Raw genomic sequence first — 25,214 nt, 5'->3', positions numbered from 1 at the left:
CGCAAACACACACACCAATGTGCCACTAATTAAAAAGGCAATAAATAGATGTTGCAGCAGCGGGTGTATTATTAAGCATTCCTTAAAGCCACGAAATAATCGAAAACAAATTAAATTTTGCGGCACGTTTACAAGACACAAGATGTTATTTTATCAAACGTTAGGTGTTTATTCGTGACTTGTTAAAGAGTTGCGAGTTAAAAACATGCAATGGAAAAACAATTTTAACTTCGGAGAGGTTCAAACCCCCAAATAAAAAGGTGTTCACAATTTTTCTTGGATTGTAGCATTGTAGGCCATCCATTTTGTATACAGCTTCTTATTAAGGTCCCGAGTGGGCTGAAAGCTCTTGCAGCTGTTTTCGAACAGAGGAGGTTACACCCAATGACGATTTACTTCGTCCCCTTTTCCGCTAACGCAGTTTTTACTCTTTGAGCTTTATTGTGAAGCACATAAGCGGAAGCTACTTGCGTCATGTGGGCGAGAGAGACGCGGTTTGCCAGGAGCACTGCAAGCATATCCCCAGCTCCACATTCTTTCGACTCTTGACAGTCAGTCGCCGTGAGCAACGTCCCTGAAACAGTATGGCGTCAGAAGAGCTCGCAAAGAAGCTCCAGTCGCGACTGGCCGCATCAGAGGAGACCGAGCAGAGGCCGGAGCCCGAGGAGACCATCGTCACGACCAAATATCAGGAGTCCGAAGCAGCTTGTGGCGACACTTCGTCCGAGCTGTCTGCGAAACTAAACCGACGGCTCGACATAAACGAGGGCAACGCTCCCCCTCGGGCTAGCCGCGTCTTCAACCCCTACACGGAATTCAAGGAGTTCTCCCGAAAGCAGATTAAGGAGATGGAGGTGATGTTTAAACGGTAAGAATTAGGATACTGATTCAAGTAGTGATTTCAGTCCTGTCATTCTGTCCCTGAACACGCCGAAGTGTCTCCCTGTCGTGCGGATTGAAGCGAATGAGCCGTGGAAGCTCGTGATGAGATTATGATGGAGATGCTGACGCGCAGCTCCCAGGTGAAAACAATTGGCTCTTTGATTTAAATTAATTAATTACTCATTTGCAAGGTGCGGGCCTACTCGCATAGAGCCAATATGAAGCCTCCCCTTCCAGTTTGTCCTGTACGCTTCTTTGGCATTGTGTTGCGGTCGCAGTAGACTATTCCACCGATATCTGTCTGCTGCGGTACAGTTGTTTTTATGGCCAAAGTAAATCTGGTTAAAAAAATAATCCTCCTAAATGACCGAATTAACGAGGCTAATTACGTCACACTCTAGTCCAACAGCAGGGGGTTGAGCAGTGCTTTGGGTAATTTGGGAAAATTATAGTTTGGAGATAGGGATCAGTTGAAAGCGACCATTTAGATACCCAAAACGTTAGTCATTTCCCCTTTTTATGATGAACTTCTTCCAAAGCGGAAATAAGGCTAGATTGTTACCCAAAGAGGACAACTGAATAATATTCTACTACAAATGAATCATCATTCAAAATTCTGAAGTTTACTGGTCACATGAATGGCTCATACTTACAGCTTGGTATTGGTTCACTGAATTCTTGTAGTTGTTGATAAGCACTTTTGTATTTTATTTAGAAATTTGAATGTCAAATTGAGCTACTAAAATGAAAATAAGAGATTCCAGAGAGAGCATGCATGAAAAACTAATAGTATTGGTCCAAGAACGGATCCCTGGTACACCATAATTACATTTCATACACATTGAATCATTGTTAAAGATATTTACTAACCGTAAGCGAAATGATAAGGATTATTTAAACCAGTTTGGACAGCTCCTTTTGTATCGTGGCATGCTGTAATCTTGGTTAAAGAATGTGGTGGTCGAGTGTGACCAAGGCTGCACTAAGGTCTTATCGGACAAGTCCAGAAACAAGGCCTTTGTCAGAGGCCATAAGGAGGTCATTTGTCATGGTCACTAGTGCTGTCACACTACAATTGTGTGTTGTAACTCCTCATAGACCTCAAATAAATTGTTTTACAAAAAGTCAATTTATAATTAATTATAAATAATATAAAATAATAATAAAATAATTATAATTGTCTTATTTTGTTTAAACACAAAAGATAGTCAGTCAGCTTTCATGAAAGACTATAGAACTTGCAGATTAATTACAGTTGAGAGGCTGAAATCAGACAATTTGGACAATTTTATGTTCAACAATGGTCCTAAACGATTATTCGATTATTTGAACAGTTGTCGATTAATGTAGTAATTGATGAGTGGTTAATTATTTTTTACACCTCTACTCGTTATCTATGTTCATTAAGCTCAACTGAAGATTCTTCTTTTGCTTTCAATTGCTCCTCAAACAGCTGCGCATCAGTTCGCACAGGGACTTCCATATTTCTCTCTTCAGGCAGCCCGCCCCTTCCTCACGCGTGCACACTCCAACTGCAAATGGCCAATTCAATAGTCAGTATGAGATGCGGACTTGGACAGTTTAATTGGTCCACTGTGACACATCTTCATTCACTCCGGAATTTTGAAGATAAATTGTGTTTTGATCATAAAGGTTTATTTCTTTAATAAACCGTTTAATAGAGACAAGTTCTACAATATAGAGACAAATTTATTTATATTATATTATATTATTTATATTAATTGCACCTATTTTTCTGACATCCTCCTTCTCTCCATGCCCACGTCACCTTTTTCTGTTCATCTTGCCACAAAAGATTTCAAATGTCATTCTTTTTTTTTTTTTGTCATGTCGTGGACTGCTGAAAAATGGATGATGGGCCGCAAATGGCCTAAGGGCCATCGTTTGGACACCACTGCTTTAACCGGTTTAATCACACAACAGTTGGCTTTAAAAATAAATAAACAACAAAAAGTATTACTCACATTGTATATTTCAATTCAACACATGCTTCATTTTAAAAAACATTGCCATGGTAATGCTAAAGTCAATGTCAAACGCCATTGACATGCTAAAGGGAAGTTAGCATTGACTTCCAGGAGTTCTATTCCTTCAAATAACGAATTATTCACACACAAACACTGCAGAAATACATAGACAGGTAATATAACAAATATATTTGTGTAAAAAAAAGTACTATCAATAGAATCCAATTGAAGCTTTCTTTTACTTTTCCCTTCTCATTGTGTGTACTTCATGCAAGCTAGGCATCACACTGCCCTTCAAAGGCCAACACACGCACAGCAGGAACAGCCAATGTTTCTTTTTCTACTTTTTTAAAAATTACTGTTATTATTTTACTTTGTGTCTAATGTATTTTCTGGTTCGTTCATGTTGTATTTAAAGTTGAGTTTTCAAGGATTCAAGGAATTTTTATTGTCTTACCAACATACATTTCAAGATGATACGGCACAAAACATGATTCCCGAGGTCCCGAAGTGAGTCAAGTAACTCCCGAGACTTCTGAAAATAAAGATAGGACAGCAAAATACAATACAATAAATACGATAAAGAGATACAAATGTGCGCAAAGACAGTACTTGACTGGAACAATAATGTTTTTGAGAATAGTGATCAATGCGCTGGGGTGAATGGGCATATTGATGATGGCAGTATTGAGTAGTTGAGTTTTCGTTGGGAGTCCAAATCATTGAATAATCGTTTTTTAGCAATTGTGATTTCAGTATCAATCAAAATAATGTCCAGTCCTAATGTTTACAATAAAATTAAAAAATGGAAGGCCTTTTGCTTCTTGTACATGTAAGCGAACCCATGAGTTGACGTTGGAACCAAAAACAGTAGGAGAGGGGCGAAGACAGGCCGACAGTGTTTTGAATTGTGCAAACACCTGTAATGTTTCACCACTACAGTTTAATAATTAATAGCTGACAGTGTCATGACTGGGTGAGCCGTTGTATACTTTGAAAGGCTTGGCTAGTCTCATATCAACATTAATGACTTCTTGAAATGTAAGCGATAGAAAATGGTAAGAACATTTATCAAGACATAATTCGGAGCATTTATTTTGGATTGAACTCATTTTTTCCCCTCTTAAACAATCTGGTCTTTAGTGTCAAAAACATTCCATTGAAAGTCCCGTTCAATGCTAAAATAACAACGTCAGGAACCTTTGATCAGTCACATGGCAGTACAATAAAGTGATAATAAAAAAATTAAAAACAACTTGCTCAGTTAAAACAGGATATTCTTTGTACTGAGAAAATTCCTTTGCCTCTAAATTAGTCTGTCGTGATAAGATAAAGCAAGCGAGCAACAAAACTCCACATTGAGCAAATTTTCAAAGCATTTCATGAATCATAGGCAAGAACAAAGTTGTTTTTGTTATTTCTGTTGCAAAAAAAAGCAATAATCAAACGGAAGCACACATGCGTATGTAGCTCATCAGTTCAGCGTTGTTTGTATTGGTTCTAAAAATGTCATTTGAAGTTGTTAAATATCACTATTGAGAACAGAACTATGTACCCTTTTCCCACTGAAACTAGTGGATCATAGTGGTCCATGGCGACACGCAACCAATTGGCATATTGTCCCTTTCCGACAGGTGATTCTGGCCCCACCCCCTTCCACCACTTTGCGTCTGCTTACATCACCACGCTGTGATTGCGTAGATGATAGGACAGATTTCTTGGTGGTAAACAAAGCAACATGGAAGCGAGTGTTCTCTCTTTTATCATGCTTTTTACCGTCCTCAAAATGGTCGAAAAGCAGCGGAGGATCAACTCTTTGCTACTACTGAGACAACATAGATGACGTGAATTTTTGGCCGAAATTGCGGGGGGCATGCTATATATGAAGCCGATGGCGCGCGATGTTATGACGCATCACGTACCGCCCTATGTCATCACGTAATTACCGGGCAGCTACCGTGTCAGGCTTTCAAACTGCAAGCGATACGGAGCGGAGACGATCACAACCCGCTTCCCATGGCTTGCTGGTGGACACGGATCGACACTGGCCAGTGAGCCTTTCCCACTGCCCAAAAATGCGTTTTTACCCGTGGTTTTGTGGCAGTGGGAAAGGGGTATAGGTGTTGATTGGTTCTCAACGTCCTTTTTTGTAATTAAAATTTTGCAACATTATATTCTCTAATACATTTGGAAGCTCCTGTGTTTTGCAATTGTGATTTGTGGAGCGACGATTTAATCTGGGAACTAAAGAGACAGTGTGTAAAAATGTGATTTTTTTTTTATAAAAACCATCCATCCATTTTCCGAACCGCTTAATCCTCACTAGGGTCGCGGGGGATGCTGGAGCCTATCCCAGCTGTCTTCGGGCAGTAGGCGGGGGACACCCTGAATCGGTTGCCAGCCAATCGCAGGGCACACAGAGACAAACAACCATCCACGCTCACATTCACACCTAGGGACAATTCTAGAGAGTTCAATCAGCCTGCCATGCATGTTTTTGGAATGCGGGAGGAAACCGGAGTACCCGGAGAAAACCCACGCAGGCCCGGGGAGAACATGCAAACTCCACACAGGGAGGCCGGAGCTGGAATTGAACCCGGTACCTCTGCACTGTGAAGTCGACGTGCTAACCACTGGACTACCGGGCCGCCTTTTATAAAAACCCACTATTTCAATATGTAAAAAAAAAAAAACTTCCATAATAACGTCAACGTAATTTTTTTCCCCCTTCCTAAATAATCGTGGCTAAAGTAATTGCTAATTACATAAGGTTTTTTTTTCTTCCCTAGTACACGACTCCCCGGTAGGAGGCTGCCATGTTTTGTTGCCATCTTTCTGCTCCAGACACTCGAAAGAGACAAACTTAGCGAACGTGGTTTTTCAACATCATGATGCCAGCATATGGAACAAATGCAATGCGCTTACTTTGTCACTTGAGTGACCAGAAGTCTTTTGGGTTGCTGAAGAAATTAGTGGTAGGCTTGCGAAATGTGTTCTCTCTGAGGCATCGTAGTGTGCGTGCACAAACTGCACACACTTCAAGCTGAGGTTGTTAGTCTATTACCTCACCAGTTGATGGCACTAAATTCTACACACTGTACCTTGAAACGTTCAGTGGTTAAACAGCTAAGTGCTGATGCGAACTTGCTTTGCCCCATGGCTTTACACTGGTGGTTAGTCAAATGATGATGACTGCTCTTTTGAAGATTGCTTTTATTGTCTTATTTTTTTTTTTTAACGGAATTGCTCTTGCAGCCATAATGTGGGGCACCCAGAAAGTCCTGAGGTGAGACTGGAGATTTGCTGTCACAAAGTAGGCATAGTTCTCTCATTCAAGTGCATACAATTTAGTTTCAAAACTTGGATGAGACTCTATGACGTTTGTCTTCAATGCCTTTAGCTTCACTGATTGGGCTGCACTGATCCCATACATGCTATTCATTCCCACGGGACAGCCACCACCCAGTGACCCATTTTTCTTCAACAGACTGTTTTCCTTCTAGCATAATTGAGGATACATGCTTGGATTTGCTCAATATTTCTTTTGTCTTTTGTCCTTTCTTTGGAATAGGATATTCGGTATTGCATATACCTGTAGTTTGAGCAAAACATAAAAGTGAAGTGAACTGAACTGGATGGTTGCTATACAGACGCACATTTGATCATGGGAAAATTCATGGGACTCATTGTCAGTGAGACTGACAATCAGTCTCACTGCAGCTTCTTGCAGCCAACAGTATGCATTCATCAAAACAATTGCCTAGCATTTAACACTCACACACACACACACACACACACTATCTGTATCGATATACAGTAGATATAGATAGATATATAAAACAAAAACGCAAGCCTGTTATTTAGGTCACTGGGCATAGTCCTCAGAGAAAGTCTTTGGCAAAGCGTGTTTTTTGATGTCACAGGATATCAATGTGTGGCCATTGCTGGAAGACCGCAAGGGAATGTGGGCCCTTTATGTGCTTTGTGGGCCCCTGGCATCGCAGAAAGGGAAACCAAAGAAAGGGGTTGTTGTCTCTCATGGACACGTCATCCCAAGGAAAGCAACCGCTTTGGCTCCATTAAGACCCCGCTATAGTCACTATAGATACGGATGCCCAATTTCCTTCCATGAGACGAAACTGGGTTTTTACTGGGCCACATTTGAATTGGAAGGGGTACCATTTTGATCATTGGCCTGCATGCGAGTTGTATTCTTGTGTGGCATTTGTATGTATAGCGTTACCTTAACTTGCGTTTTGCATTCATTCGATAATCCCCTTCGTAACTCAAATCACCGTTCCCCTTAGAAATGAATGAAAATGGCATCAGTGTGTTCCTGCCGCCACAAAAAACACCAAGAAATTTGTATCAAGCTGTTTAATATGTAAAGAATAGCGCTCTTAAGTATTGCACTGTATAAAAACATAGTGTTGAGTTATGGACACACTGGGCATCTTTTTTATTAAGACAAAAACAAAAACATTGAACGTACATCCACATACCACTTGGTAAAGAACACCTTCCAAATAATGAAAACACACACACACACACACACACAAAAGGGCTGTATTATAATTGTTCCATATCACCAACTGATTTACCAGCTGCCATTTAATTGAGCCGATTATATCATATCCCTGATAAATCAATATTTGTCAATACGTAAATAATTGAATTATTATTTTTTTACTGTGCGGGGAGTCTGTCACGCTACTCCTGTGCATCTGTGCTGCTGTGTGCACACCTCATACGCTCACTCGGCCGAAAGAAGTGCCAAGAGAAACAACCTGAAAAAAATGTGGGGTTTTTTCCACCTTCTATGGCAAACTGTGACTCAGTAAACACTATGTCTTAATGTTGAAGAGCATTGTTTTTTTTTCATGTTATATTATTGCATTGTTAATGTTGTCTAGTTTGCATCTTTGTAAAATAAACCTATACAGTATATAAAACTGCTATTTCACATGTCCATCAATATCTAAAATAGAGAAATACAAATAAGCGTACAATGGTTTAAAGTTTTGTCAAATGCACATCCGAAAAACAAATATACAGTCGTGTGAAAGTGTTTGCCCATTTCCATTTATTTTTTGGAATGTTTGTCCCACTTAAATGTTTCCCATCATCAACAATTTTAAATATTAGTCAAATACTACACATGTTTAAAATATACTGTATATATATATATATATATATATATATATATTGTAAGGTAGAAAAAAAAATCCAAACCCATATGGCTCTGTGTGAAAAAAGTGTCTTCTATAACTGGGAATGCGTCTTTAGTTTCTCTGTGGAGATAGTTTGGCCCACTCTTCCTTGCAGAATTGCTTTAATTCAGCAATATTGGAGGGTTTTTGTTTTTGAGCATGATGGTTCGGCCACGGCATGTCAATCAGATTCAAGTCTGGATTTTGACTCTGCCACTCCAAGTCGGCCTTTTTTAAAACTTTTTTTTTTAATCCATTCATAAATTGACTGGTCAATGTGTTTTTGATTGTTGTAATGCAGGACCCAAATGTGACAAACTGATGGTTTGACCTGATTTAGACATTGTCCAGGGATGCTTTGTGTCCTGCAGGATGAGTCATGGCTGTGCCCCTTTCTGTAGTCTGGCTAATCCTGAGAAGGTTCACCCTTTACATTAAGGTTCAAAAGGAAATGAGTTTCGTTAATATAACACATTTTTTCACATATTAAGAAGGCTACTTATTCGAAAGTAAAAATCCCATTCATCGATTGATTCTCAAAAATTATCAGCAGATAAATCGATGACTAAAAAAACGTTAGCTGTAGTTCTTTTGTATGCAGATTCAAGCCTTAGGGCAGAATAAAATGTCATTGAGTATTAGCACTGCGTCATATGAAATATTTCTAGTGATAATTTTGTGCTTTGTCTGGACAATAAGTAAAAACCTATTATTATTTTCACAAACGACAAACATCTTGTTGCAGCTTAAAAGAATAAAACATTCAATCCTGCCTCTTATATTGTTGTGGGGTTGGAGAAGGATATGAAACAAAGTAGTCAGCGACAAGGTACAATTGGATGTTTTGCTACTTTCTGAACTCTTGTCACTTCAGATGGTGAGGCGATGAGCAATCTCAAAAGCTTTGATGCATGCAAGTACCATTAAAAAAGTTGGTCGGGTTTTATCACCCCGTTTAGGTTTTAAATATATTTAGATATAAAGGAAAGCAATGAAATAGAACAAAAAGAGCCCCCTCGATGTGTCTGGATGAGCATGTGTGGTTGTGAGTGCCGACTCCCACAGCAGCAAAAAAGTTGAGAGACAGAAGACGGAAGCAGCATGAGTTTATGTTGATATATGTAACAGTCATGCAAATGACCATTAATCGAGTTTAAAAAAAACTATAGTGTCCATTTTTTTCCCCATCAAGTGATTAGTTGATATAGTGACAGGCCCATGTTTCACGGACCAAAATTACAAATTTCACTCACCATCGCTGCGCTCAAATGAGCCATGGCTGTATACATTTTAAGAAGTAATGTAGGACAGAGTATAGTATCAATCCATCCATTTTGTAAACCACTTATCCTCACTATAAGCATTTAAAATGAGCAAAATAGCTCATCTTGGCTGGCCCGCATTTCCTTACGTTGCCTGCCAGACCTGACCACAATCCACGGACGTCCCGCTGGTCCCGCGCCATATCGTCCGCAATGTTGAAAGTCCAATGAATAGTCGCTGCAACTCATCGATTTGTACTGTATTCTGAAGTTGAGTCAGTTTACGCGATTACAGTATCTAGCAACAATGATAAAGGCGTCGGTCGGCTGGCTTGACTAAGGTGGCTCTCCGCAAAGGACTTCAAACTTATGTAATTAATTTTTCAAAGGCCACATGAGGAACTGAAACGCTGGTCAAGGGCCACACCAAAGTGCTAACTCAATTGTGTAGAATTAATTTTTGGAAAAAAAAATCAAAGTAAATTGTGTTGTTTTAATAAGCTGCCATTTGTGTAGCACAGTTTTGTTGTTTAATTAAGAAATATATAATTGTGAAAAAAAACTTGAATCACTTACATTAAAATGATATGTCTTATCATATGAATGATAAATCAAGATTTAATCAACAAAAAAACATGTCTACAGTGTCCCTGTTCATCCGTGAGGTCGGTGGTGCTCATTTGAGAGCCAAACCAAACTTTTTATGTGCACCCATGCACATCTACAGTACCTGTGGATGAAATGGATGAGCTAGCAGTCTTCGGTGGCAGAATGCACCAAGTGGGTACTTAATGCGCCACATGTTAGTTAAGAGGCGCGATCGAGAAAGACAGCTCAAAATGTGCACACACCGTCCTTTAAAAAAGACAATAGTCCTGGTTAAGTTAGATGGCGGTGACTGTGGCCATGAACATATCCAGACTCGGATATTTATTCGGCATGTTCAAGCCATTCCTTGCTGGATGGATTTAACCTGACACACAGAGAATGAGTGAAGTGGTAAAATGGCCTGATTGATTTAAGTGCAAACGTCTGCAGCTGCATGGTGGCCCAGCACAGATCCATAGTGGCCCCATCACTTCTGCCTTAGATGTATGTATTTATGCTCTTTGGACAACATGCTGCGATATTCGGACTCAGGGTTGGGATGTTTTTGCTGCATTTATCCTCCTAATTATCAGAACATAAAATGATCGTCTACAGTCTTTTTTTTTTTTTTTGTGGTGGTTTTTTTTTTGGGTGCCTAAATATCAGTGATGCGCCACTGTTCGTGGTATTTAGTGTAACATGATTTGCAGGTAATTCTATGTAACTGCTACTGCCTTTTCTCACCAAACCTCTTCAGTTCCAAGCAGTATTTCTAAAATTATTTATTTTTTCTGAGGGCGGCCTGGCGGTCGACTGGTTAGCATGTTGGACTCACAGTGCAGAGATGCAGGGTTCCTGTTTGGAGTTTGCATGTTCTCCTGGTGCCTGCGTGGGGTTTTTTCCGGGTACTCCGGTTTCCTCCCACATTCCCAAAACATGCGTGGCAAGTGAATGGAGCACTCTAAATTGTCCCTAGGTGTGAGTGTGAGCACAGATGGTTGTTCGTCTGTGTGGCCTGCGATTGTCTGGCAACGGTTTCAGGGTGTCCCCTGCCTACTGCCAGAAGACAGCTGGGATAGGCTCCAGCACCCCCACGACCCTTGTGAGGATAAGTGGATCAGAAAATGGATGGATATTTTTTCTTAGCCAATAGGAACATCTGCTCGCTTGTGCACTTGTTGGAACAAATGTTGAATTGTGACCAACCAATAGATACAGCTGCTATCAAAGAAAGATGACACCGTATAGCTGAATCTTCTATGAGCCTTAACCCTGTGTTTTTTTTCTCATCCAATAGGAGCTTCTGCTATGTTTGGCAGCTGTTGGAACAAATGTTGAATTGTGGCAAACCATACGATACAGCTGCTATCAAAGAAAGATGGACTGTGTTTAGCTGAATCTTCTATGACCCATAACCCCGGGAAGAATGAAGGCCAGAACGATCGTTTCCCATTGGACATGTCTATGTGGGGAACAAAAAAAAAAAAAAATACCCTTGTGGACCTTTAAAAGGCTTTGAATTAAACAATGGCATGTTTCCTGGTGGTAGCTGATAAGTCTCCAAGGTCAACAAGCCAAACCAGGACGCATGCGCGAACAGCTGCTGAAAGCTTCTAAAAATATATGCACTATCCAGACATGACGTTCATTGCTGACCCGATTGATGAAAACGGCTGGCTTGTCAAATCTACTTGGTAATATCAAGTGTAGATGGCTCTTTGTTGGGCAGTCCTATTCCACTTCAGGTTAATTTTGCTGTGACTGAATGAAACTCATTTGTGTCGTGAGACGCACATGGTTGATTTGATGCAATGTGATTTCCCCCTGAGGTATTCAAGATTGGAGCTGAATTGGACAGGCAGATATTTGCACAAAATATGAGATTACAGCAAACAGTTGTGCTGCCATTATTGATAATGTCTCAGCACAGATAGTATTTTTTATTTTTTGCATATTTTAATTTTATTCACTCCCCCACCCCCAGGTGTGTTCAGCGCTTACCGGTTACATAAATGATCGGTAACAAGCAATTAAATGATATCTGACAACTTAACTTTAAAACGTTTGTACAGGTACAGTACAGTATATAATTTCAACAAAATAAGGATACTAATCACAATGCTTTTGATAACATTAAAAATTAACACTTTATAGCAATTGAACGCAAAAAAACCCATTTACTTTTTCAATTTTTTTTTTACACATTCTACTGATATTTTTCTTTATATCCATGACTTTACCATATACTTAGGGCACCAAAATATTTGCTGTTTATTATTTAAGCCTTTGGGGAGTATTAATTGCTAATTGTATGTTTGACATCCCAACCACTAGAATGAAAGGGTGGTAGTCGAGTGATTTGATTAGGTATTGGAACATAAGTGGCTAGATGCACCATCAATTGTAATTAAATGAAATAGTGATTCACCCCATCATTCTTCTTGATATGTCACCATCTACTTGTCAAGGCGCCAATCTCCTGCAATCGACCAGTTACCGCACGTGCGCGCATACACGTACATGTGCACAAATGCACGTACGCATACAGAAACACTCGCAGGCAGGCACACACACACACACACACGCACACACACACACACACACACACCACTATGAGCAACAGCTCTAACGGACCACAACATGGACGAAACAGAAAAATAAAGTTGATACAAGAGTTTCTGAAAAGGAAATCCCTGCCTACCTTTGTAGGAGGCGGGGCACACGGAGGCAGTGACGCACTGTAGTTGCGTGTTCAGTGCAGAAACTTCACGATGGTAGCTCCGTACACTGTTTTAAAATCATTCTCCTGGCGCTCCAGATTCCCATGCCATAGGTGAATTGCAGATCAAACTAAATTTGAATGAGAATAAATAAATAAAAGAGTAAATCTCCGCGGCTCGGATTGCTAGTTGCAATTGCACACTTCAGACCGCTAACAACTTCCAGTGATACAGGTTGTGCGCTACCATGGTTAAAGATGACCTCCTTTTTTTATTTCATTTTTTTTCAACTTTTTGTGAAAGTTAAACTGATAGGATGCTTAGGGTACAGTGTACACTAACACAAAAATATATGAATAACACGCACACAGACAATTTTTTTTCTTTAACTCCCCCATCTACTCCTATCCTCCTTGCGGTCGACCGGTCTGCGGACTACCAGTCAACCGTGATGGACTGGTTGGGAACCCCTGATTTACATATTTGTACGTACAGTATTGGCATTTGAAATTTCCGCCTGTATTTGAATGCACCTTGTGCCTCGATGAAGCCGAGAGATGTCAATGTTTAATGTCATGTTTCTGTTATGGTCCCATCCGTTTGAACCACAAAGGTTGAGTCTATTCCAAACGAAAATACAAATGTGATATGAATCTGCCTGTGTTGTGGCACAAGTGATCAGCCATGCGCAACAAATCAGTTTCTGCGTGTTAAGATGGTGATCGCGGGTAGTTAAATTAGATGGTTGTTAACAATCAATCTCTCGGGTGGCAAGCACACACCCAGACTTGGATATTCATATTGCCATTATTTAACAAATGCGCTTCAGGTTCTGTTCCACAAGTGAAACTGACTTGTCCTTTCTAGGTATGACACTGGCAGAGATGGATTCATTGACCTAATGGAGCTCAAGCTAATGATGGAGAAGCTTGGTGCCCCACAGACTCACCTGGGCCTGAAGAACATGATCAAAGAGGTGGATGAGGACTTTGATGGAAAACTGAGCTTTCGAGAGGTGAGCGTGCTTGAACACTCTCTTGCCCGTTGAATGCTTGGATATGCCGATTTGCTTTGCCATCAAGTCACACTTTCAAACAGGAGTTTCATGAACAAAGTACAGACAGGTTTATTCGGGGCGTACCCCCCCCCCCCCCCCCCCCCCCCCCAGTGGCGGTTCTGGGGTTTTGATGGGGGGGGCACATTCAACCCAGGGCTAAAAAGACAGATTCGAAATTTTATTTGACTTTTTATTTCTTCAGACTTTGAAATTGTAGTCATAACATTACAGTGATGAGAAAAAAACAGTATTAGGAGGGCTAAAATGTCTGCAAGCGTAACAATACGCCGTGTCCATCTGTTGAGAATATTCAAGCCAGGGGATGATATGGTACCAGCCTGCCGGGGACAAAAATTGCAAATACACTGAAGCTAGATGTTTTACATGCATATAATTATCCAAATTTTAAAAGGCAATGTCTTATATATTGATCCTGTTAAATAAAAATTAGAATAAAAAGGGAGACTAAAAAAGTTACACACACACACACAAACACGCGCACACACACACGCACACACACACACACGCAAATAGCACTCGTGTCGTGGTAATTTCCTTCTCTGCGGACTGCTTCTCATTTTCCCGCTCATTTTTAAGTGGCGCAGCGCACTAAAGGGTCCGACTAGAATGTTAAATCACGCACTTTGGTTCCACCTTTCGCGTCGGCGACTCGGCACGACTGCGTAATCTACGCTCGGAGGGGGGGCCAGAATCGGTGCTACAGGGGCACTGGCCCCGTTGGCCCCCCCCCCCCCCCAGAACCGCCACTGACCCCCCCCCAAAAAAAGATTCCAATCGGAAAATCAGTCTAAATTTGACAACCCCAATTGGTGTATTTTAATATCACACATCATGTATCAAGGTGCATATTGTCTTATCTGAGAGATGTACACCAGTTTGACGTTGCTGATGATTTGATGTTTCATCAAATTAATATTAACTGAGACAGTTTGGGCGTGGGGGGACTTTTACATGTTGTTGCGTATTAATAAACATGACAAAAGCCCTTTTGGAATTGTAATCCCACTGAATCGAACCAAATTTGAATCATTACATCCTTCAATTGTATTTTACCCCATGTATTTTTGTGGAGAAACGGACACCCTAAGATTGGACTGCAAGTTTCTTGGGACTCCACAGAGACACCACCGACCTGCTTGCTATTACTGCAATGACAAGACATTTGCACCATTTGATGCTTTTCTCCTGCATGAAGATCCATTTCCCCATGCGTATGAAAACTGGCTTAACAAAACAAAAATATTGGAACTTGCACTTGTCTTGCAACTATGAAATTATTGTAATTTAAAAAAAAAACAATACTTTACACACATAAATTATTTGAGCACATCACTAGTATACTGTTAAACATATAAACAATTATTCAGTGTACAAGAAAACCTATGTCGAGCAACAAGGCTGGCACATTCCATTGGGTGGCAAAAAGCACTTCTGTGAGGTGAGATGCACATTTTCTATATGCTTGTAATGCTTGCTGGTGCCCCCCCTCCCCCGGCATTTTAATGTTTGATTACACTTGTTACAAACGTGAATTGAGCCGTGACGTTGAGACATCATCCTTCCATCCCTCACCAGTTCCCGTGCATAACTACTCAAATCAAGCTTTGACATTACTTTAACTGTTGCGTTGGGGATAATTCGATTCGACATGCCTAGAGTGAAACGGTCAGCTGCCACGTGAGCAGAGCAGCGGTGCTAACCTGATGTAAAAGACGCCAGCTTGCGCTATGCAAGTACATTATTAAAATCCTCATTCCCCAATAGCAAACGAGTTCTCGTTGGATTTGGAACCTCCACTTCTAACTACCGAAATAAATTCTTTCGAGTTGAAAATGGCTAACCTAGAACACCCAGCGTTACATTGTGGCTAGAGGTAGAATCCTGGTCAATAACGTGTCGTTTTTTTGCTGTAAATACTTTGTAGAAAACCCTTGTTGTGGCGGAAGCTGTATCCTAAACTAACGATGCATCCCAAATTACTTTCCATGACTACTCCTACTGCTTTGTCCATTTCTTTTTTCACGTTCCTTCAGCGATAGGCCAATACTTGTGGTACGTTACCGCCACCTTCTTTTGCAAAAGAGCCCGAGGATGTAGTAAAAAGAAATATAATACAATACATCCTGATTTATATCGCGCTTTCACAACGGCTGCAGCTGTCACAAAGCACTTTACAAAAGAGTTCAAAAGAAATAAAAAATCAAATAAACACAACACATAACATAAAAACACGGACAGTCGTGCAATCTTAACCATTTTTCCCTCAAACGCTTGTTGGTTGAATGGGTATAACATCTGACAAAAAGTATAAATAATACAAACAATGACTTGTCAGAAAATACAAAGCGCATAGCAAAGTTCTTTGCTATGAACTGCACAAGGCACAAAGATAATTATTGTATTAGCTGGATTACTGTTATTTATCTTTGGTTCTTGTGCAGTTCTTTTTCAAGATCACTTTGACGGAACACTAGTGCGCATGCATTATGTTCCAAGTATGCCGTGGAAAATTGCTAATAATTCTACTCCCTCACAGTCACAACTTAGATAGCTGCGCTTCGGAACCGAAACATGCTATTGTTGGATTTCATATGAATCCGTGCTCATTACTACTGACCCAAATCAGTCTGTACAAACAAACCCCTAAAACAAAACATCTCTCTCCACCAACTTAGAGAAGTTGAATAATTGAGGTTTGTTTTATGAAAATTTATTTGTTGCCCTCCTGGGGAAGGAAAATCCTTCTGGGACTAGCTGGCTATTTTGAGAAGCATGAAGTCGTTTATGTAGGTTCTGCTGAACAGAGCTCCGTATTACCGCTATATGACATGAGTGTGCAATATTTGTTCTATGAGTTAGTTGAACTAAGGTGGTGGTAAGAACCAGAAACTTGAATAGCTTGACTGGAGACCTGAAAGACATAACACCAAAAGCACTTGTTTTGACACGCAGTCTCCATGTGTAGCCCGCTCCTCTTTGTTCCTTTCTTAGGACCCCTGATCCAGACACCCAACTCAGCAGCCAGTGTGTTCAATACACGGGGCTTATAGACGGATAAATTTTAATATGCAAAAATGTTTTCCTGACTGTAATGATACCAGACTTGCCTGAGGGGAAAACCCCTGGAGTGTAACTGCCTCCGGTCACTTAACTGTGACCTCAATTTCCATCTGTGAAGAAAATGGTTCAAGCTGCACGTTTGTCAGGACTAAGGGTATCGCATTTTAAAGAGCGACAACTAAGATTTATCAGCGACAAACTGAGCTATTGTCGTTCACCTTCCCGCAGTTTTTGTTGATCTTCCGAAGAGCAGCAGCGGGGGAGCTGCAAGAAGAAAGTGGTCTCATGGCGCTGGCCAGACTGTCTGAAATCAACGTCTCCACCGAGGGAGTGAGTGGGGCCAAAGACTTTTTTGAAGCTAAGGTACGTTGTCTTGTGCTCAGCCAGGTAAGTCATGTGGAATCAGTTTGTCTATTTGATTTAAAAACAGCTGTTCTTCCGAGAGCTACTGAGGATTTTCTGAACCTGCCATATTTTCCTTTTGACCCTCTTAAGCTCTCCGACACCTCATTTTATGCCCTTCTATGGAAGTAGGCAGGGATCTTATGCTTCTGCTAACTGGGTGGATTACACTGGGATTTTTGTTGAAAGCGCAAGTGGGACTATTTCGACCGCATAGATAGGACTAAATAAACTCTTCCACTCAGTTTCGAACCTGGGAGCTGAACAGGGTAATGGATGTATAATACCGTGCGAAATGTTAGGCCATCATAAGATAGAGATGCTTTGCACGGAAGAAAGCACGCAAAGTAATTGTGTTTGTGTGTCTCACCAGATGCAGGCACTCTCTGTGGGCAGCAAGTTTGAGGCCGAGATCCGCGAGGAGAAGGAAGAACGCAAGAAGCAGGAAGTGGAGAAAAAAGAGAGGCAAGCTGCCTTCAAACAGCTGCAGTCGGCTTTCTGCTCATGACGCTCGGACAGGAAGCAGACGGGCAATCCTGAAAATGCACATTCAAAAGTACATTCACGTTGCCGATATTCTTAAACGATAACACTCAAAATTTGGCACTTTATAACAAAGTTAGTTTGACACTCACTTCAATATTTGAGCAACGTTTTTATTAATTTAGTTTCACAATGGAAAGGTGAATGCACTACATCCGATAAGAAAACAAATAGGGACCAGTCCAGATGCGCGGATGTCTGTGAGTGTGCCATTGTCTTGCATTTTCACCCGAAAGTCAAAATATTCATTTTGTGCTGTTTTCCGTAAACACTGTAAAGTGTATGTTGTCTCGCATCCCCTCATTGGCTTCAGTGTACTATTGTGTGTATTGGGTCTACGAAGTGTGACGTTCTAGTTTGGTCATGTTGTTTCACCCTCACCTTGTTTTTTGTTTTTTTTTCCTCCCTCCACAATAACATTTGAAATGTGTGAATATTTGCAATATTCAGGATGTGTGTTTATTTGACTAATATATTGAGATATATGTTTGCGTGACGATATTGCCTCACTAGGCTGGTAGGGAAGAAAGGCCTTACAATGTTAGCGCCTGAATCGTGAGTCTAACAATACCATTCTGGCCTGAGTCATTTTTTTATCTTACTTTATTTATTTATTTATTTTTTTGTGTGCCCAAAATCATTTCTTGATGCTGGCCACCTCTGCTGCAAACGCCTAACATCAGGGGGTGTCCAAACGTTTTCGTTTGAGGGCTGCGTGCAGAAAAATGGAAGGATGAAAGGGCCGCTTTTAAATTCTTCAACTTTTTGAAACACGCTGAAGTCAGTCAGCAAGAAAGCAATTATATATTCTTTGTATTCTCTAGTTAATTCCATCAGCTTTCTGTTGAAGGTGTTAAGGCAAATAGTTGATGATCTTTCCAAATTTTTGGGGTGGCCAACAGCCGTCTTGCTCCCAGAGTAGATCCAGCTCTACACTAAATAGCAGCCGCATTCCATTTCCACATTCAGAACCAAAAGAAAGGAACAAATTGTTGTCAAGTGACCATTTTTCAACGGTTCCGTCTACTTGATGATCATCAATGCGATATCTTCAAAACACATCAGCCATATAGCACAAAGTGGAAGAAACACATTTTGCCTCTAAAATTGAATTATCTTTATTCACTACAGAGTTTTGAAGATAAGTAGTGTCATAAATAATTTATTTGTATCTTCCACTATAGAGAAGTTCTACAGTATAAACATTTTTATTTGTAATGGCACCTATTTTTCTGACAACCTCCCTTCTCACCCTTCTTCACCTTTTTTAACATAATTTTGCAGCCCATTCAAATATCATTTTTGGTTTGGGGTTTTTTTTTTTTTTTTTTGGTCATGTCACTGGCTGCTGAAAAATGGATGGCGGGTCACAAATGGAAGCCGGCCCATTGTTTGGAAACCCATGGCATACATCACTCCATTGCCCCCCTGAAATTAACATTTTCATAAATATATTCCAAATTTGTTTCAGTGGGTTGTGTTTTCTAATAAAACTGGGGAAAAAAATGACTCAAGCCGTTCTTTTTAGGATGGTGATTATTAACTAAAATAGCCTGAAGCGGTAGTGGGCAATTTTTCAAATCATACTGTTGGACTAATGTAAGAAATATTTTGAGTGCACTACTGCACTCAACATTCAAAGTCAGAATTGATTTCCTTTTCATAAATATTAGCAGCGTGTATTTTTTTTGACAGTGACATGACAACTGATACCACGATTTCAATGTTTGTTTGGAAGTGGATTCATCCGGGGTTGTCCCAGTTTAGCATACGGAACTGGAAGCACTTAGAATCTTGCTCTTAAAGGGAAAGTCAAATTAAAAATGTGGTTTATGCGCCCCCACTAGTCCAAACACAGTATTGTAGACACGGTAGACCACCTGTTTTCTGGGGTTGGTCATGTGATGTCCACAAGCTGAGCACTGAGTCGCTGTGTCGTCATTTTCAGTCGACAGCAAGTAGCAAAATGGCAGCATCCTAAGATGGATAAAAACATCGGCCAAATTCATCTTCCACATACGCAATATAGAATGCCGAGTTCAGACTCGTGGACAATTCAGAACATATTGTATAGAAAGTTTTTGACTTCCCATTTAATAATGCAGCTCAAGATTTTTTTTTTTGCTCAGCAATTGGCACTTTGTACATCTGATTAAATTATTCACAGTTCTGTAAATTTAAAACGCAGTGTTTGCTGCCGGCTGGCCTCTGTCTTCTGTTTCAATGATAAGTTAGATCACTCCCAAAAAAACAAACAAAAAAGTCATCGGTGCTGATCATTGCATCGCATTCACTCAAAATATTTTGGAATCTAATATTTAAATCAGGGCGGCCCGGTAGTCCAGTGGTTAGCACGTCGGCTTCACAGTGCAGATGTACCGGGTTCGATTCCAGCTCCGGCCTCCCTGTGTGGAGTTTGCATGTTCTCCCCGGGCCTGCGTGGGTTTTCTCCGGGTGCTCCGGTTTCCTCCCACATTCCAAAAACATGCATGGCAGGTTGATTGGACGCTCTAAATTGTCCCTAGGTGTGAGTGTGGGCGTGGATGGTTGTTCGTCTCTGTGTGCCCTGCGATTGGCTGGCAACTGATTCAGGGTGTCCCCCGCCTACTGCCCGAAGACGGCTGGGATAGGCTCCAGCACCCCCCGCGACCCTAGTGAGGATCAAGCGGTTCGGAAAATGGATGGATGGATGGATATTTAAATCACTGACCAGAGTGCATGTTGATTCCAGAATCTTTTGTCATTGCCCTTTGGAACTTTTTTTGTAACTTAATTGCATGTTATAATTCAAGAATTGATCAAGCATTTCTGCATTCCTAGCTATTTTGGGCAGCTTACTTGTGTTAAGTTTACGTTGCTTCTGAACAGTGAGGGGCCGTCAGGACCAGGTAGGCCTTTCCTACTGTTAATGTAAATTAAGGTATTTTTTCCATTAAATCATTATATTCTATTAGTCTACAGTATTCTCTTGATTTTGAAGCATTTCTCTTGACTGCACTGGTTCCAGTAAGCGTTCCAGCAGAACTGTGGCAGTCAAGTTCCACGTCAGTCGTGATCTGCACACATTCATCATTTGAAATTTGGAAGTCCCCAAAAGTCATCAAGTTAAGGTGGACTTTTTCAGAGAAGCTGTTTATTGTGAGTGGTCATGCTATGCCTTGTAGTGTGTTTTTGTATATACGGTTGTTCTAATTGCGACGCGATGGTACCAACAGGTCAGATAAGTCCCCGCTGAATGACCAACCACCATACGCACGGCCTGCCACTAATTTGGAGCAGTCCGTAAAAGTGCTAAGTTTTCTCATTTTGTGTTTCATGTCACTGGTGATCAGTTTTCTTGCCTTGTTCTGTCTCCCAAAACATGTGTCATGTGTTGTCCTCATAAAATTGGGTACAGTTGAGTGGATGTGTAGCAATCAATACCTGCGGCAGATGCAGGAGCGGTTAAGTAGCCAAGTATGTTATCCCTTTAAGTCAGGAGTGTCAAACTCATTTTAGTCGCTGGCCACAGTACCGGTAGTTATGACTGAACCCAAATCATCGATGAATAGGTACAAATTGATGAATAACTAGTTTTGAAATCAGAGGCCACTATAAACCTTTGTTCATGTATTTAAAAAAAAATTGCGATATCGCAATGTTTATGAAAGTTCAGACAGGTTGCAATTTTGGTATTTTAGCATAAAACATGAAGTGGGTGCACATAATTAGGTATTGCGGCCCACATAGAATGAAGTCACGGGCCAGATCTGGCCCCCCAGGTCTTGAGTTTGACACCTGTGCTGTTAAGTTTGCCTCATGCTGATTTAAAAATATGCAATTATGCTTTGGTCATGATTCTCAGGAATCTGATGTGAAAAATTCAGTTAGCTCAGCATGGACGGTTCAAAACTATAGCACACTTTTACCCCCTTTCTTTCTTGAAATCAGTTGGATTTCGGGGGTGTTCCTCATGCAAATCAGACACTCCTCACCATTATGGTGAGCCAATAGATGAATGCTTTTTTTGTTTGTTTTTTTAATCACCATGACACTCAGGGCGGGCGCTACTACACCTGTTGAGTGCAGAGTCTTGGCTATGTTCACATTGCAGGTCAATTTAGATCCCCCCCATTATTTTAACATTAAATGTACATTTTCCAAGAGAAGTGGGGGTAACGGGGGGGGGGGGGGGAGAAGTCATGGAAAAACAATTGTCAAACTGCGAATAGGCGGAGGTTAGACTGAAGTTCGAAGTTGTAATAACCATTTTCAACAAAATGGCTGACATGTCTTAGGCTATGTTCACACTGCAGGTCAATTCCATTGTTTTGTTTTGTTTTTGCCCATATGTGATATGCATCATATTTTTTTCATATAGTGTAAACAGTACAATTCTGATTTATTTTTTATTTTTTTTATTACATACGACGTGGGCCTCATTTGTATGCGGATATGAATCGGATATGTAAATGATGCGCGTGCATTATGAACGTTCATCCGTACACATTCCACCTGTACTTTATCAGAAGCACAATATCCTCTGCTTGCCTGAGGGAGAGTGCTCAAGAGGCTATTGACATCCATCCATTTTCTAATCCGCCTATCCTCATGAGGGTCGCAGGCGTGCTGGACTCTTTCCCAGCTGTCTTCGGGCAGTAGGCAGGGTATACCCTGAACTGGTTGCCAGACAATCGCAATGACATCATTTGTGAATCTGCAAAGTTGCTTGGAGCCACAGTGTTGACTTTACATTTGACCCAATTCAATCCCACTTGGAACATGAAGCATCAAGTTGACGTGTGGTTATAGTAGTAATTCAATCACGCAGACGGAGCGTTTGTTGTGCGTGGCAATGACGTGACATCATCTTTCGTAGACATCTCCGTGAAATGAGAACGAAAAGCATCGCCTCATTGCCCCAAAATATTTCTACCTCCTGCCGCATCTCGCTGCATTTGTTAAAATGAGATTAGAAAAAGATGAACCCCTACTACATGCTGGACCATATTTATGTCAATGCTGTGCCACCCCCACATTTTTTTAAATGTATGTCACTTGACATTGTGGTTTGCGTGTCACGTCACAGATGCTTTCACATTTGAAATTTGGATTCATTTTTACAATGTAAATGAGTAAATTGAAAAAAAATCGGATTTAACAAAAAACCTGAATTGGGCATCGCGCCCTGCAGTGTGAACGTAAGAACTTGTGACTCTGATTAAAGTCAATAGAAGCATGGGTTGTATTTGACCTCATGGCGGCAGCGCATCATCACCCAGTTGCTGATTTACATCTGACAATTAGTGTCTGATGTGTGCATCAGCCACATAGCCCAACACAATTACCTCCAATCTTATTTGCCATTGACATGAAGTTTCCACTGTAGTCCGTCTCGTGTGGAAGTGGCGTAGCCATAGAGAAACCCATCATGTCAATTAGCCGAACTGTTAGTCACAATCTGGCCAAATGTCGAATGGCTCAGTCGAGGCCACATTTTTGGAAAATTGGCAGCTAGCAAAGAAATACTTGGGGGGTTTTTTCACTTTAGAGACCCAAACATTTGTATAAAAGCAATTAAAAAAAGACTGAGTTGCTTTGTACTCATTTAACTACACAAATATCCGTTGGAGCTATTTTGTGCCATAGCTGGAAGTGTAGCCTCCAAAGTAAATGCTTCATTTTATGTTTCTCTGCGTGTGTACGCGCGCAGAATTAATAAATAAATAAAAATTGAGAAAGTGTGTTAACTTTGAAATGTACTTTCAAATCCATCAGAGTACTTACTTGCAGAAGATGCAAATTACTCGTGGACTTTTCATGTGAAGCGGTAAAGATGAAAGAAAGAAACACTGTGGAACATTTTCGAGGATGCAACTCACTCGTTAGCCTCAATGTCATGCATGATAGAAAAGCAGTCAAGTACAACTTAAAAGCAGAAATGTAATTTAAAAAGTGAAACCACCCATCACTAATGGTTCAATTGTCTCTCTTTTCACTCCTTGCATGTTGTACTTGTATAGCAATGAGTGACTACTGTGTGTATCACGTACCCTCTTGTATTTTCTTGATGAAAAATGACCGTGTATTTTTTCATAGATAAAAATGGTATATACGGTATAATTTGTTTTAGCAGAGTCTTATAGGTTGCCTAACATACAAATGATCAGCGAAATATATTTTTGCGCCGCATCTGAAAATATATTCTGTAATCACACTTGCTGAATCAAATAAAAGACTAAAACATGATGAAGTGAAACAATCTCATTATTGATATTTGGGATCACGTAAAATGAATATTGGCAAGTTTAGCAAAGGAATTTGGGGAATTTCAACCAACATGTTAGACCATTTGCTCTTTTTTTTTTAAACATAAAAACACATATTCCATTTTCTTTTCATCATAAGTAGGTTTGAAAATAGAATATGTGTGTATATGGGATTTCCAACTTGGGGAAAATCCTGGAATTCTGCAACCTTACTCAGCAAGTATGAGGGGAGACATTTTCATGTATGACTCATACTTTTTTTTTCATAATCAACATACAGTATAGGCCACGAGATCTAAACAGATCTAAACTACTTTCCCAGCCATCTCTGCCACACCTTCCAACACTCCAAGGAGGATTCTTCCAGGATTCTCCACCTGCTTTGTTGTCACTGCCACCTTGATGCTGTCCATGTCTTTAAAACTGGTGCGCCTTGATGACCCCCTTGAGCATGGCAAAGAGGAAGCAATCACACAGAGCCAGCACAGCAATTTTCCCTTTGGCCAGTCACTGTCAGATGCTCGGCATTGTAAGTCGACGCAATGTCATGGTGAAGCTGCCACGAGTTGTGTTGCCAAAATTCTCGCTTCTTGCACTCCGTGAAGCAAATGCAGCAGGATCTCTTTGTAGATGTGCTGGTTTATCGTCTTTCCCACAATGCACTGGAACTTTAGTAATAATAATGAAGAGTCTTAAAACACATCGAAAAAGACTTTCCCAGAGGTTAGCTCCTATGTAATTTCTTGATTTAAAATATTGCTGACGTCATATTGTAATTTCTTGAGGTGATGTATTTCGTCTTTTCATTCGCTGTAAAAGAGATAATGATGAACATTGTTCATCAAATAAACAAAATGAAAAATATACAATTAAAAGTCATGAAATAGTTCACTATTCAAAAGTGGCCAAAAGATTAACATGTCTGACTACCAGTTATGAGGTTCGGGATTCGAGTCTTCGCTCCTACTTAATTTTATATCTTGACGCCTATTTTCCATGTGCTCAGAGACCTGCATGTTAGGCCCACTACCACACGGGGGCAGCATTGTTACTCCATGTGGAAGTTAAGTCCATTTTTTTCCCTTCATGTTATATCACTTGCCGCTGAAGACTTCATATTGCTCCTCCCCACGCCCCCCCCCCCCCCGCCCCCAAAAATGTCTCCTTCCAGGCTTGTTTAGAAAATATTTATTTCTTGTAATGTACACTGTACAAAGGCACCACAACTTGTGA

The 25,214-nt window shown here is 40.6% G+C and overlaps 1 protein-coding gene across 1 annotated transcript; it reads left to right on the top strand.

Moving 5' to 3' along the window:
* Positions 1-485: 485 nt before the first annotated feature.
* On the top strand, positions 486-23,961 carry efhd1 (EF-hand domain family, member D1). Its single transcript, XM_086125612.1, has 4 exons — positions 486-868; positions 13,518-13,665; positions 17,017-17,151; positions 17,564-23,961. The coding sequence occupies exons 1-4, from the start codon at positions 585-587 to the stop codon at positions 17,696-17,698; spliced, it is 702 nt and encodes a 233-aa protein (XP_085981738.1). The 5' UTR covers positions 486-584; the 3' UTR covers positions 17,699-23,961.
* The last annotated feature ends 1,253 nt before the right edge of the window (positions 23,962-25,214 follow it).

Source organism: Hippocampus guttulatus, chromosome 12, assembly GCF_054856545.1.
Source record: "Hippocampus guttulatus isolate MCC_2025c chromosome 12, RoL_Hgut_1.0, whole genome shotgun sequence".
In the NCBI taxonomy this organism is placed as follows: Eukaryota; Metazoa; Chordata; class Actinopteri; order Syngnathiformes; family Syngnathidae; genus Hippocampus; species Hippocampus guttulatus.
The sequence above is the reverse complement of the archived record's forward strand: the minus strand, read 5'-3'. Positions and strand labels throughout refer to the sequence as shown.

Excerpts from the sequence above, each read along its gene's own strand:
- efhd1 (XM_086125612.1), top strand. The coding sequence starts at position 585 with ATGGCGTCAGAAGAGCTCGCAAAGAAGCTCCAGTCGCGACTGGCCGCA. Across the intron at positions 13,666-17,016 it reads GAAAACTGAGCTTTCGAGAG|TTTTTGTTGATCTTCCGAAG; the intron begins GTGAGCGTGCTT and ends ACCTTCCCGCAG. Across the intron at positions 17,152-17,563 it reads AAGACTTTTTTGAAGCTAAG|ATGCAGGCACTCTCTGTGGG; the intron begins GTACGTTGTCTT and ends GTGTCTCACCAG.